The following is a 13,556-nucleotide window of genomic DNA, read 5'->3' as shown; positions in this document are numbered from 1 at the left end:
AGAAACGTGAATGATGAATGCGTCTCCTCCACTCTGCCTCTAGGCGCAGTTTATCATGAGTGAAAGTGGCCTGTGGTTTGCACCTCTTCTCCTCTTTATAAAGCAAAAACACCTAAATTCTGGACACATGCTACAATCAGCCTAACTCGTTTTTAATTATGGTAAAGGCACAGGACTAAAAGCCTATTCAATTTGACCCAGTTTTCCAGGGAAACAAACCCAGTGTCACTCCAAGTCTGCAGACACGCCGAATAGGATTACATTTCCAAAGGACTGGAACCGAATTGGCTGGTCATATGAGGAGCTAATTTCCGACGCTTCGCATTGATGGAGAAGGGTGACTGGGAGAAAAAAGAAACTCAATACGGCAAAGTGACTGAGCTTGAGCGTACGACAATGCAACAAGCAACCTTTCAGCTTGTTTTTGCATAAAGCTACATTTAAAAAATATTTGCTTTTTCATGAAAATCTTTTTTTTCTCCTCACAAATATTTTCGTGGTGAAATCAGTGCATTTCCAAGTAAAGGACCAAAAGCAAAATGTTAGAAAAACCTACTGGGCAGTTGTTTGTGTTTGAAGTCCTAGACGATGGGAAAGGTCCCGTGGGGTACTAAGGCTCACTGCAGCTTCAGCACAGCCTGGCCTTCCTCTGGTAACCTAGTCCTGGCTGCCGGCAGCACCCGGTCCGCGGTGTTTCAGCGGGAAATACTGCACTGAGTGCGGGTATCAGTCCATATCTTCAGCTGAGACATTCTGGAATTATCGTCGCTGTAAGAAACCAGAAGAGGGGAGGGACGGACGCTACATTGTTTTCTGCTTTATTCTCTAAATCCAGAATGTTCTTTTAAGACCTCTTTTGAAAGTATTTTCTTCTCCTGGGTTGCCATTCCCCATCTCATTGCCAGGTCATGTGGGTCTTGTCTCAAGACGCAAGAAAGGGCCAGGCACGGTGGCTCATGTCTGTAACCCCAGCACTTTGGGAGGCCGAGGTGGACAGATGATTTGAGGTCAGGAGTTCGAGACCAGTCTGGCCAACATGGCAAAAACTTTTCTTCTAAAAATCTCTTCTAAAAATACAAAAATTAGCTGGGCATGCTGGCAGGCACCTGTAATCCCAGCTATTTGAGAGGCTGAGGCAAGGAGAATTGCTTGAACCTGGGAGCCAGAGGTTGCAGTGAGCCAAGATCATGCCACTGCTCTCCAGCCTGGGCAACAGAGTGAGACTCTTGTCTCAAAAATAAATAAATAAATAAAATAAAATAAAATAAAATAAAAACCATAGCATGAGTTTCAGAATAGGTTTTTATTTTTCTATTTAAAAAAAACATCCATTGGGATTCTGATAGGGATTGCATTGAATCTTTAATACCGTCAAGATGAACATTTCTTAACCATGGCAGTGCATTCAATTACCTGGAAAAAAGACACAAACCCCAATCTGATCCCTATTTCCCACCACCATTTTGATGTAATGGCTGTAGGGTTGGACCCAAGCCTCACGAATGATGCATCCATGGTTTTGCTCTCTTCTCTGCAATGACAATTTAGCTCTCCTTCTCTGAATAATACATGTGGTCCTCCAGGATGGACCAGGTCCTGCTGACCTCTTCAACCACATCTCTCACTCTTTCCCACAGGCATGGATGCTCCACCCTGAGTAACTGAAGGACTTCAACTTCCCTTTCTCCAGGTTGTTGGATAGTTGCCGCTCCACTGTCTGGAACACTCTTTTTCTTCTTTTATTTTCTTTTCCCTCCCTCCCTCCCTCTCTCTTTTTCTCTTTCTTTCTTTCTTTTCCTCCCTTCCTTCCTTCCTTCCTTCCTTCCCCTTCCTTCCTTCCCTCCTTTCTTCTTTTCTTTTCCTTCCTTCCTTCCTTTCTCTCTCTCTTTCTTTCTTTCCCTTCCTTTCCTTTCCTTTCTTTTTTTCTTTCTTCTCTCTCTCTCTCGTTTGTTTTTGAGACGAAGTCTCAATCTATCACCCAGGCTGGAGTTCAATGGCAAGATCTTGGCTCACTGCAACCTCCACCTCCTGGATTCAAGTGATTCTCCTGCCTCAGCCTCCCTAGTAGTTGGGATTACAGGCGTATGCCACCGTGCCCGGCTAATTTTTGTATTTTCAGTAGAGATGGGGTTTCGCCATGTTGGCCAGGCTGGTTTCGAACTCCTGACCTCAAGTGATCCACCTGCCTTGGCCTCCCAAAGTGTTGGGACTACAGGCGTGAGCCACCACACCTGGCTCTTTTCCCACTTTCTTAACTAAGCCAACTCTTAAGACTCAGTCAACATGGCAACACCTCCAGGAAGACTTTGAGACAAGAAATAGCTTTAGTCTGGTCTTCTGGCCTATGAGCCTCTGGCCATCTCTCTCCGTCTTTCTTCTGTTCTCATTCTTACCTACCTTCAAAGGGTTTCTACTCCACTTGGCCTCCCGGCTGTTCAAACAGGCCTATTGCACTCCTGCTCTCGCGTCTCTACCTCAGAATTATCTTCCCATGGTCGGCCTGGCTCAGTGCTTCCACTCCTCTAGGTCTTTGCTCATCTGTCATCTCTCAGGAGGCCTTTTATCACCCATCCTAGCACCCCCTTCCACTCTTCCTTGCTCTTTCTTTCTTTCTTTCTTTCTCTTTCTTTCTTTCTTTCTTTCTTTCTTTTTCTTTCTTTCTTTCTCTCTCTCTCTCTTTCTCTCTCTCTCTCTCTCTCTCTCTCTCTCTCTTTCTCTTTCTCTCTTTCTTTCTTTCTTAGACAGAGTCTCACTCTATTGCCCAGGCTGGGGTACAGTGGCATGATCTCGATTCACGCAAACTCCACCTCCCAGGTTCAAGTGATTCTCCTACCTCAGCCTTCCGAGTAGCTGGAATTACAGGTGTGCGCCACCACATCCAGCTAATTTTTGTATTTTTAGTAGAGACCAGGTTTCACCATGTTGGCCAGGCTGGTCTCGAACTCCTTACCTCAAGTGATCCACCCGCCTCAGCTTCCCAAACTGCTGGGATTACAGGCGTGAGCCACCATGCCTGGCCTTCCCTGCTTTTTTTCTGTAGCACTTTGAATCATCTGACAACTTATATCATTTACGTTCTTTGTTTACCCTTTCTCCTCCTTTAGAACTCTGGCTCACCGCTTTATCCTCAACACTAGCAATTCAATGAATATCGTACCTATGGGAAAAAAAGAGGGGTGGGGAAGAAAGGGAGGAAGGGGATAGAAAGGAAGGATTAAAGGTCTTTCGAATTTCCCTATTTTCATAAGACAGCACTGCCAAGACCCCTGATAACCTTGGACATCCCCACATAGCCACATAGCCAAGGCCTGACTGCAGTCTACCCTGAGTCCTGGACAAATGCCTGGATTTCCCTGGCAGCAAGGTTTCCTTTTTTTTTTTTTTTTGATTGAGTGAGGAGACTTTATTGATGGCACACGACAAGGTGGGGCTCCCTAGGTGTCTCCCTCTTCACGCGGTCTGCGTGGAAACTGTGAGGAGGGGAGATTCTCCGTGTGGTGGGGCCTGAGTGGCGCACGGACTCTCCAGCAGTGAGGGCCTCTCTCTTCCTCTCGTGCTCTCACTGGGTCTGGTGGTCCAGGGGTCTTACTCCTTGGAGGCCATATGAGCTCTACCACCCTGTTGCTGTAGCCAAACTCATCGTCCTATCAGGAAATGTGTTTGACAAAGTGGTCATCGAGGGCAATGCCAGCTCCAGCATCGAAGGTGAAAGAGTGGGTGTCGCTGTTGAAGTTGGAGGAGATGACCTGGTGCTCGGTGTAGCCCCGGATGCCCTTGAGGGGCCCTCCAAAGCCTGCTTCACCACCTTCCTGATGTCATCCTATTTGGCAGATTTTTCCAGATGGCAGGTCAGGTCCATGACTGACACGCTGGCAGTAGGGACACAGAAGGCCATGCCAGGGAGCTTCCGGTTCAGCTCAAGGATGACCTTGCCCACAGGGCTTACCTATCTTATAGAAGAGTCTGACAAGGGTGTTTCTCATCTATGTCTCTAGTTTAGTTGAGACTAGGGCTTTCCATCTTCTCCTTTCTCTGCACCCCCTACAAGTTGCTTCACTTTAGGACAGAGCCACAGGTTTCTGTGTAAGTCTGGAACTGCTTGCTGAAGTTTACAGTTTGTTCCTTGACAGAGTGACCTACCACTCATAACACCTGTCATCCGACCTCTGAGACTGGCAATGCTGTCCCATGGGATTAGAGATGCAGGGAGCTGACATCATGTTGGTCTTGATTTTGCTGTTTTGTGAGGCCTGAGAATTGCTTAACTGCTTGAAACTCCTCACCTTCACCTTGTCTCTGTGGACATAGATATTCCTTGGAGTACTATACAGTCCCAGTTAATAGAGCTTTCAATACTCATTTTGCAGCTCATCATTAAAATTCATGCTTAGTAACTGATGTAAAATAACAAATTGTTTACCTAACAACTATTGTTATACATGATAACACACACACACACACACACACACACACACACACACAGAGAGAGAGAGAGAGAGAGAGAGAGAGAGCGCGCACTAAGGTCAGAATACCATGGAGGAAAAGAAGAATAGAAGAATCTGGTGATCAATTCCCTTACATTCTTCTGTTGACAAATTTTCTTGTTGGGACCTTCACTTATTTCATCAAAAGATGGTGGCTAATTATATAATTTATTACTCAGAAGCTTTTTATGTATTTATTTGTTTTGGAGACAGGGTCTCACCATGTTGCCCAGGCTGGAGTGCAATGATGTGATCATAGCTCACAGAAGCCTCCACTTTCTACGCTCAAGCAATCCTCCAGCCTCAGCCCCAGGAGTAGCTGGGACTACAGGCACACACCATGCCTAGCTTTTTTTTTTTTTTTAGATACGGGGTTTTGTCATGTTGCCTAGGCTGGTCTTGAACTCCTGGGCTCAAGCAATCCTCCTGCCTCAGCCTCCCAAAATGCTGGGATTACAGGTGTGAGCCACCACAGCTGGCCATCACTCAGAATCTTAAGTCATTGTCAAACAATGGAAAGCATACAAATCAAACAGTAGTCCAATTCTAGAATATAAAAAGAAAGCTCTAATATTCAAAGACCAAACAGATTTTACAGGACTGTCATTACTGTCATTAAAAAGTAAAACTGGCCAGTTGTGGTGGTGCGTATCTGTAATACCAGCACTCTGGGAGGCCGAGGTGGGAGCATTACTTGAGCCCAGGAGTCTAAGACCAGCCTGGGCAACATGGTGAGACCCCATCTCTACAAAAAGTACAAAAATTAGCCAGGCTTGGTGGCATGCTCCTGTAGTCCCAGCTACTCGGGAGGCTGAGGTGGGAGGATCACTTGTGCTTGGGAGGAGGTTGCAGTGAGCTGAGATGGTACCATTTAGCCTGGGCAACAGAGCAAGATCCTGTCTCAAAAATAAAACAAAACTGATTCTTCAGAATAGGATATCAAATATGTAAAGTAATAATTTGAGAAACATGAAAAAGTGTTATGTGTGAAGAAAATCAGAAGATTGAATCTGTATTATTTTAATGTAAAAGCATGCACATATGTGAAACAAAGTAGAAGGGAACACTAAAGAAAAAATGGGTGTGATTGGGTCATGGGAGCATGTTTGTTACTTTTTGGTTGTAATGTTTGTGTGATAGAAGAGGGAGAGAAATTACTTTCGAAATGTACTTGTTAATTTTAGCAAAATCCTTGTAGAAATTAAACTGCTAGTTTTAAAATAAAACACAAGCACTAAAATAATAGAGGTTATGTTTCATTTTTATTAACTTAGTTTTGCCATGGTTGAGACTGGATTCACCACAGTTCAATTTATCAAGCACTTAACTATGTGTTCCGCACGTAATAATCATCTTAGCATAGAGGATCATCTCTTCTAATCCTCACAAGAGATACTATTTTTATCACTTCATAGAGGAGGTTAATAAACTTGACTAGGTCATAAGATCTTCAGTTGAAGTTAGGATTTCAACCCAGAGCCAAGTAATGTAATGGCTGATGTTTTTCATAGAGAAAATGTAAGCTGAGATGATGCTCAAACTATAAATCTGGAACCTTAGGGGGACAAAAACGTATGGATGTCTCCTTCCTATTACTTTAGCATTTTAATTAGACCCGTGTGTCTCTATTTGTTTTTGGACATGCAAGCTGCTTGCAGTTCATCATAGCGAACTCACACAATTCATTTGATGAAACACAAACCTGTTCTTACAAACTCACTGTCATCTCTTTTTAATCTTACTAATTCCGATAAAAATCACATTGCACTTTACCCTGTGTCACCTCCAATGATCTCTGACCGAAAGCCAAATCTTCTTTGTGTGTTTGCTTTATGGACAGTTAGGTTCTACACAGGTACTTAAACATGAAAATTGAAATCATAGAGGCTGGGCACCGTGGTTCAAGCCTGTAATCCCAGCACTTTGGAAGGCCGAGGCAGGCGGATCACCTGAGGTTAGGATTTCGAGACCAGCCTGACTAACATGGTGAAACACTGTCTCTACTAAAAATACAAAAATTAGCTGGGCTGGTGGCCTGTGCCTGTAATCCCAGTTACTCAGGAGGCTGAGGCAGGAGAATCGCTTGAACCCGTGAGGCGGTGGTTGGAGTGAGCCAGAATCACGCTATTGCACTCCAGCCTGGGACACGAGGGCGAAACTGTCTCAAAATAATAATAATAATAATAAATAAAGCACAGAAACTATACCAGAAAATAGGAAACAAAACGAACAGTGAAGAGAGTGAGAAAAGGAGGCAGATATATAGAAGAGGAAAAGGAAGGGGGCCCAAGTGAGGCCGGAAAAACCGGGGAGGAGGAGGGGGCTCATTAGGTCAGAAGCAACCTGCCGTCTTCTAAGTTCTGGCCAAGGGTAGATCAACGGATCCAGATTCCTGAGTTTTAAAATGTTATTAGGCTGCTTCATCACTTGTCCCTGACGTTGCAGCGACTCCGATGGTAACTTTAGTCTCCATTGCTTGGAGCAGCCACAGTGTACGCCGGGCAGGATATTCCGCGCAGCTGTTGCTGAACTCAAGGCAACTCCTATCGCCTTTCTCTTTTCGGAGCTCAAGATTCCTTGCATTATTGCCCATAGGCATGTGTTTTACCCCACACTCCTTCTCCCTTTTATCTTGATTTTCGTGGTGCTGGGGAGTCTGCAGGGATTCCATGGCGACGGGTTCACTGGGACAGGGGCTGGGGTTGTGCGTCCCTGAGGCAAAGCAAATACAGAAAAGGGAATAGAGATAGAGGGCTAAGACTCCCAGGCACTGAAAGGTAGAAACTGGGTTATAAGAGAGAGGGGAGCACAGACGCCCGGAGAGAGCCTGCCCTCGGGATACCACTGGCGGTAGGCTGGCCTCCGAACAACCAGAAGGTCCAAGCCCTGAGCGTCTGGTTACCCGGGCAACTTTATGGTCTCGCGATACAGACCTCGCGCCTGCGCACTGCCGTTGTAGGGGGCCCAGTCCGGAGCCTCCACCCCGGGGCCTAAACTCGAATCTAAAAGATGGGGCCTCGTTGTGTTGTTTCCGGGCCGCGCGACGCTGTGGGCTGCTTTCCCCTTTCCGGAGTGACCTAACACAGGATAACGAAACCTGCAGTGCTCCTAGCGCTTCCGCTCCGCCCCGTCGCGTCTGGGAGGCGAAGCCCGGAGGCGAGCGCTCTGCGCATGCGCGGCGCAGGCGCACTTGGAGCCGGTGCTGCAACCCTCAGGTGAAGGCGGATCCGCCACCGTGAGTTCCAGGTGGGCGCGCGGGGCCCACGTAGGGCAGGAGGCCAGCCCCGGGGGGATCGGGCCCGGGACTCCACGGAATCTGGAGGCCGAAGCCCGCGCGCACGCAAGGCCTCCGCTGCTTCCCCGACGCCTCTTGCGTGGCCGCGGAACCCGCCGCCCTCTCGGTTGGGCTACCCAGTCCCGGGCCAGGCGTGTGCACCCAGAGCTTCCGCGCCTCTCCTCGGGCTCCTCTGCTGGATTGCAGCGCCGTCTGGGCACCAGGAGTGCAAAGCGAAAACCGCACGCCGGCCGTTCTGTTCTCCACGGTCTCCAAGGAGACACGGTCCGATCCAGGGGCGGCGTGCAGTGGGGAGGTGAGCTTTGGGTCGGCCGTCGCCCCTCGGCTACCGGCGGGATCCAGAAACCGGAAGTCACCACCGATACCCTTCTCACCTTTACTCCCAGCTGGTCACTACTGTGTCGGGAGATTCTACCTTCTTTTCCGACTAACATGTATTTCTCTCCAGTCCTTTCTGCGGTGTCTCTAGTGTAGGCCACCGCCATTTCTAACCTGGACGACTCCGGGGGCGTGTTTGCTGCTCAAGGATTCTTCCTTTGCCCAGATCCACAAAGATCTATAACGTCTTTCTAATCATGACGCCTCTGCTTTAGACGTTAAAGTTGCTTCACACTGGAAGGCTTGCAAAGGTCTTCATTATCTGGTTCTTACCCACCTTTCCTAGTTTCTCACTGCTTTCTCTAGCATCTCTGCCCCAGCCACATTGAACTTATTGGAACTTGCTTTTTTTTTTTTTTTTTTTTTTTGAGACATAGCAGTCGCCCAGGCTGGAGTGCAGTGGCGCGATCCTGGCCCACTGCAACCTCCTCCTGCCGGGTTCAAGCGATTCTTCTGCCTCAGTCTTCCGAGTAGCTGGGACTACAGGCGCGCGCCACAACGCATCACCACACCTGGCTAATTTTTGTATTTTTAGTTTAGACTGGGTTTCACCATATTTGCCAGGCTGGTCTCGAACGCCTGACCTAAAGTGATCCGTCCAGCTTGGCCTCTCAAAGTGCTGGGATTACAGGCGTGAGCCACCGTGCCCAGCCTATACAGAAAATTTAAAAATTAAAAAACTTTTCTGGGCTTGGTGGTGTGCGCCTATAATCCCAGCTACTTAGCAGGAGGCTGAGGTGGGAGGATCGCTTGAACCCAAGAGTTCAAGGCTGCAGTGAGCCGTGATCAAACGACTGCATTACAGCCAGGTGACAGGGCAAGACTGTCTAGAAAAAAGTGTTTGCCCTTGATCTATAGGCAGCAGACGCCTCTTGAGACACAGCTCTAAAAGGACCTCAGCAAAGCCTTATTTTTCTCCCTTTCTCTAAAGCTATAAAATCTTACCAGTCAGTATTTTGTTTCTGGATTATATTGCATGAGATTATGCTTATGCAAACTACTTGGCTCTCTTTATCTCCCTAGCAGATTCTGCAGGCGGGAGAAGTTTATAGCCTGTTTTGTGATCCCTCCGGAGCATGGTTTTAAGTATTTACTCTGTGGTGTTTGGATGCGGAGACATGATCTGACTTGCAGTTGCCAAGAGCTCTGTTCCATCCTGTTTGTTTCACCCCTCTGTCACTTATTTCCCTCTTCCTGACCACTTTGAACCTGATGCCAGCCCCTCGCAGTCACCGCATTGCATCTGGATGAGCCACTTTTCTTCCTGATTCCCTGAGCTCTGGGGAGCACAAAGATAATGGGGTCAGGGGGCAGTGTGGCCACTGTGAAGGAAGCAGCTTAGGCCCCAGAAGTCTCCAGCAGTGGGCAGTACCGAGACGACCAGGGTGTGATCTCTCACCCCAAGGAGCTGAATTTGGGTTTTCTGTGGGAAGGTGTCTGGGAAGAGTATCAGAGACCAATAGCGCTCAGGGGGCCCTTCCTCGGGGCTGTCCAGCATGGAAGCACCCCGTCCTACACCAGTGGTTCCTGATTGCGGTTCTGAATCAGATTCACGGGGGCATTTATTTATTTATTTATTTTGATATGGAGTCTTACTGTCGCCCAGGCTGGAGTGCAGTGGCGCGATCTCAGCCCACTGCAACCTCTGCCTCCTGGGTTCAAGAAATTCTGCCTCAACCTCCCGAGTAGCTGGGATTACTGGCAGGCACCACTATGCCTGGCTAATTTTTTTGTATTTTTTAGTAGAGATGGGATTTCAACATATTGGCCAGGCTGGTCTCAAACTCCTGACCTTGTGATCCATCTGCCTCGGGCTCCCAAAATGCTTTGGTTACTGGCATGAGCCACTGCACCCGGCCTAGGGCAGCTTTTTATAAGCACAGATGCCCAGGTCTTATTCCTGAAGATTCCAATTCAGTAGATCTGGGTTGAGGACCAACCATCTGCCTGTTTTAAGAAGCCACAGGTTATTTTTGAGGTGTAGCAAGGATTGAAAGAACAGAAAACTTGGAATTTGGAAAACTAGTTGTGACTCCGGGCAGTGAGTCAGTTTCCTAATGCACACATTGGGGAATTCTATAGGAATGCTGTGAGAAGCAAATAATCCATGGAGAGAGTGCTTTATACAGCGATACACTACTGAGGCACACTTGCCTTCAACATCAGCTACCAGCCTAGTAAATGGAAGTATAAATGGAAAGGACATAACTTCCTTTAGTTTTGCCAGGTGGGTCCCTGTGATTCTAACTGAGCCCCAGGAAGGAAGGGAAGAAAATAGGGAAGAGAAAGGAATGTGTATTTGCCTCTGGGAAGGATAAACAGGATATGCCCTCTGGACCAGTAGTTTATATTTTCCCCATTAAGCATCCTTCTCATTTTTCCTCAATGGATTAATATCTTTAAATTTCATTACATTTCCCTAGTCTTCATGAAATTGCCAGCCAGAAAAGTCAGCTCGGGGCCCCCCTAAAAAGGAGGAATGGCCGGGAGTGGTGGCTCACACCTGTAATGCCAGCACTCTGGGAGGCTGAGGTGGGTAGATCTCCTGAGGTCAGGAGTTCGAGACCAGCCTGACCAACATAGTGAAATCCCGTCTCTACTAAAATTACAAAAAGTAGCCAGGCATGGTGTTGGGCGCCTGTAATCCCAGCTACTCTGGAGGCTGTGGCAGGAGAATCAATTGAACCTGAGAGGCAGAGGTTGCAATAAGCCGAGATCGTGCCACTGTACTACAGCCTGGGCAACGAAAGCGAAACTCTGTCTCAAAACACAAAAAAAGAAAGGGGAGTGTATGCCTGCATACATATCAAGTGCTGTAGGAAGGATATTCAAGAAATTTAGGGCCCTGGGAGGTGGGGAGACTTACAAAAATGGACATGACAGAATTATTTGAAGTCTTAATCATGAGATGACTGTTCAGTTCTTTAAAATACCACACCTGATTGGTTTTGAATGGCAGAGGCCACCAGAGTCCTTGCAGATTGTGCGCTCTGCGTGGGTGGACATTGTTTACTGTGAGCCCCAGGACCTAGAACGCCACTTGCACACTGGAGGGGCTCAGATCTTTTTTTTTTTTTTTTTTTTTTTTGCAGATAGAGTCAGATGTGTTACTGGGCACCGCACGATCACGTTCACTGCAGCCTTGACCTCCTGGGCTCGAGTGATCCTCCCACCTCAGTCTCCCAAGTAGCTGGGACTACAGGTATGCCTCACACTTAGCTAATTTACGTATTTTTTTTTTTTTTTTGGTAGAGGGTTTCTCCATGTTGCTCAGAGTGGTCTCGAACTCATGGGCTGAAGTGACCTGTCCACCGCAGCCTCCCAAAATTCTGAGACTGAAGGCATGAGCCACTGTGCCAGGCCTAGAGTATTTGTTGAGTGAATGAATGGAAGACCAACTAGACAGCATTTTGGAAAACAATAACAAGTTATAAGATTAATACCCTACAGTCACTAAAAGGTTAATTATGAACAAGTAGAAACAGCATATTTTTAATAAATGAAATAGACAAACGGAATTGTACTACGATTGCAATAATGAAAACTTTCACATATTGCTTGTATAGGAATAAAGAAAAAGTCAAAAAAAATGGGGAAAATTAAACCCTGGTCATCCATTGTCCTGAGTTTTTTTTAAAGGGCCCCAGTGGAGCATTTAAAATGGGGTAAGAAAAATGGGGAGAAATAAAATTACTTAATCTTTAAAAAGAAGACAAGTGTATGCTCACCTAATTGGACTTATATAATGAGGCTTGCTCTAGCTTATCAAGAATCAGAATACAGGCTGGGCGCAGTGGCTCACGGCTGTAACCCCAGCACTTTGGGAGGCCGAGGCGTGTGGATCACCTGAGGTCAGGAGTTTGAGACCAGCTGGGCAACATGGTGAAACCCCGTCTCTACTAAAAAAATAGAAAAATTAGCTGGGCTTGGTGGCGGGTGCCTGTAATCCCAGATACTCGGGAGGCTGAGGCAGGAGAATCACTTGAACCCAGGAGGTGGAGGTTGCAATGAGCCGAGATTGTGCCATTGCACTCCAGCCTGGGCAACAAAAGTGAAATTCTGTCTCAAAAAAAAAAAAAAAAGAAAGAGAGTACAACCAAGATACTCTTAAGTTATGCAATTGTCACTAACATGAATTTTTTCTGTTGTCATTTTGCTTCTTGGAAGGATTTTTAAAATGGCTGCAGCTCCTCAAGCACCGGGGCGGGGATCTGTCCGTAAGACGAGACCTCTGGTTGTGAAGACGTCGTTGAACAACCCATACACCATCTGCTGGAGCCCTCTGGAGAGCGAGGATATGCACTTCATCCTACAGACGCTTGAGGACAGGCTTAAAGCTATTGGACTTCAGAAGATTGAAGATAGGAAGAAAAAGAACAAAACCCCTTTTCTGAAAAAAGAAAGCAGAGAGAAATGCAGCAATGCTGTTGATATTAGTGAGGATCTGAAGGAGAAAACAGACGCTAAGCAGCAAGTGTCAGGGTGGACGCCTGCACACATCAGGAAGCAGCTTGCCATTGGCGTTAACGAAGTTACCAGAGCCCTGGAAAGGAGTGAACTGCTGTTAGTTCTGGTGTGTAAATCAGTCAAGCCTGCCATTATCACCTCACACCTGATTCAGTTAAGCCTCAGCAGAACCGTCCCTGCCTGTCAGGTCCCCCAGCTCAGTGAGAGAATCGCCCCCGTCATTGGCTTAAAATGTGTTCTAGCCTTGGGCTTCAAAAAGAACACCACTGACTTTGTGGACGAGGTAAGAGCCATCATCCCCAGAGTCCCCAGTTTAAGTGTACCATGGCTTCAAGACAGAACTGAAGATTCTGGGGAAAGTTTAGAGACTGAACCTCTGGAAAGCCAAGACAAAGAGCTTCTGGACACTTCATTTGAAGATCTGTCAAAACCTAAGAGAAAGCTTGCTGACGGTCAGCAGGCTTCTGTAACATTACAACCCCTTAAAATCAAGAAACTGATTCCAAACCCTAATAAGAAAAGGAAACCACCCAAAAGTAAAAAAGCTACTCCAAAGTAATCTTGCATAAACTTGCCATGTCATACTGTTTGTGAAAGCACACCTTGTGAAGAAGCCTTACAACTAATAAAATGAGTTATATTTACATAGATTCATACAGTCCTGTTTGATAATATTCAAATGTGTAAGACTCTTTGTAACTATGGCACAGATATTAAGTGCAGGAAATATTCAAAAATAGGAATACCCAAACAGAAGTTTATTGAAACTAGTGTTCATGCGTATTTAAATTGACTTCTTCCTTTTCTTTTTTTGAGACAGAGTTTCACTCTTGTCCAGGCAGGAGTGCAGTGGCACAATCTCGGCTCACTGCAACCTCTGCCACCTGGGTTCAACGATTCTCCTGTCTCAGCCGCCTGAGTAGGTGAGATTA

The 13,556-nt window shown here is 46.7% G+C and overlaps 2 protein-coding genes across 9 annotated transcripts; one reads left to right on the top strand and one right to left on the bottom strand.

Annotated features, from left to right (window-relative positions):
- Nucleotides 1-5,337: 5,337 nt before the first annotated feature.
- Nucleotides 5,338-7,540, bottom strand: RPP38-DT (RPP38 divergent transcript). Its single transcript, XM_011718435.3, is given in 4 exon segments — nt 5,338-6,748; nt 6,750-7,049; nt 7,051-7,196; nt 7,418-7,540. Coding segments are annotated over 3 exon segments (468 nt in total). The 5' UTR covers nt 7,156-7,196; nt 7,418-7,540; the 3' UTR covers nt 5,338-6,685.
- An 84-nt stretch (nt 7,541-7,624) lies between these two features.
- On the top strand, nt 7,625-13,274 carry LOC105468340 (ribonuclease P/MRP subunit p38). Of its 8 annotated transcripts, none has more exons than XM_011718428.3 (3): nt 7,625-7,730; nt 11,250-11,359; nt 12,325-13,274. In XM_011718428.3, the coding sequence occupies exon 3, from the start codon at nt 12,335-12,337 to the stop codon at nt 13,181-13,183; it is 849 nt and encodes a 282-aa protein (XP_011716730.2). In that variant the 5' UTR covers nt 7,625-7,730; nt 11,250-11,359; nt 12,325-12,334; the 3' UTR covers nt 13,184-13,274. The 8 variants fall into 8 exon arrangements, with proteins under 8 accessions (XP_011716730.2, XP_011716734.2, XP_011716731.2 ...); XM_011718427.3 differs by lacking the exon at nt 7,625-7,730 and adding an exon at nt 7,742-8,074; XM_071070451.1 differs by lacking the exon at nt 7,625-7,730 and adding an exon at nt 8,095-8,408.
- Nucleotides 13,275-13,556: the final 282 nt, after the last annotated feature.

The sequence above is a fragment of the Macaca nemestrina genome, chromosome 9 (assembly GCF_043159975.1).
Source record: "Macaca nemestrina isolate mMacNem1 chromosome 9, mMacNem.hap1, whole genome shotgun sequence".
In the NCBI taxonomy this organism is placed as follows: Eukaryota; Metazoa; Chordata; class Mammalia; order Primates; family Cercopithecidae; genus Macaca; species Macaca nemestrina.
Note: the sequence above shows the minus strand (reverse complement) of the source record. Positions and strands in the feature narration are given on the sequence as shown.

Coding starts and splice junctions, on each gene's coding strand:
- LOC105468340 (XM_011718428.3), top strand. CDS start 12,335: ATGGCTGCAGCTCCTCAAGCACCGGGGCGGGGATCTGTCCGTAAGACG.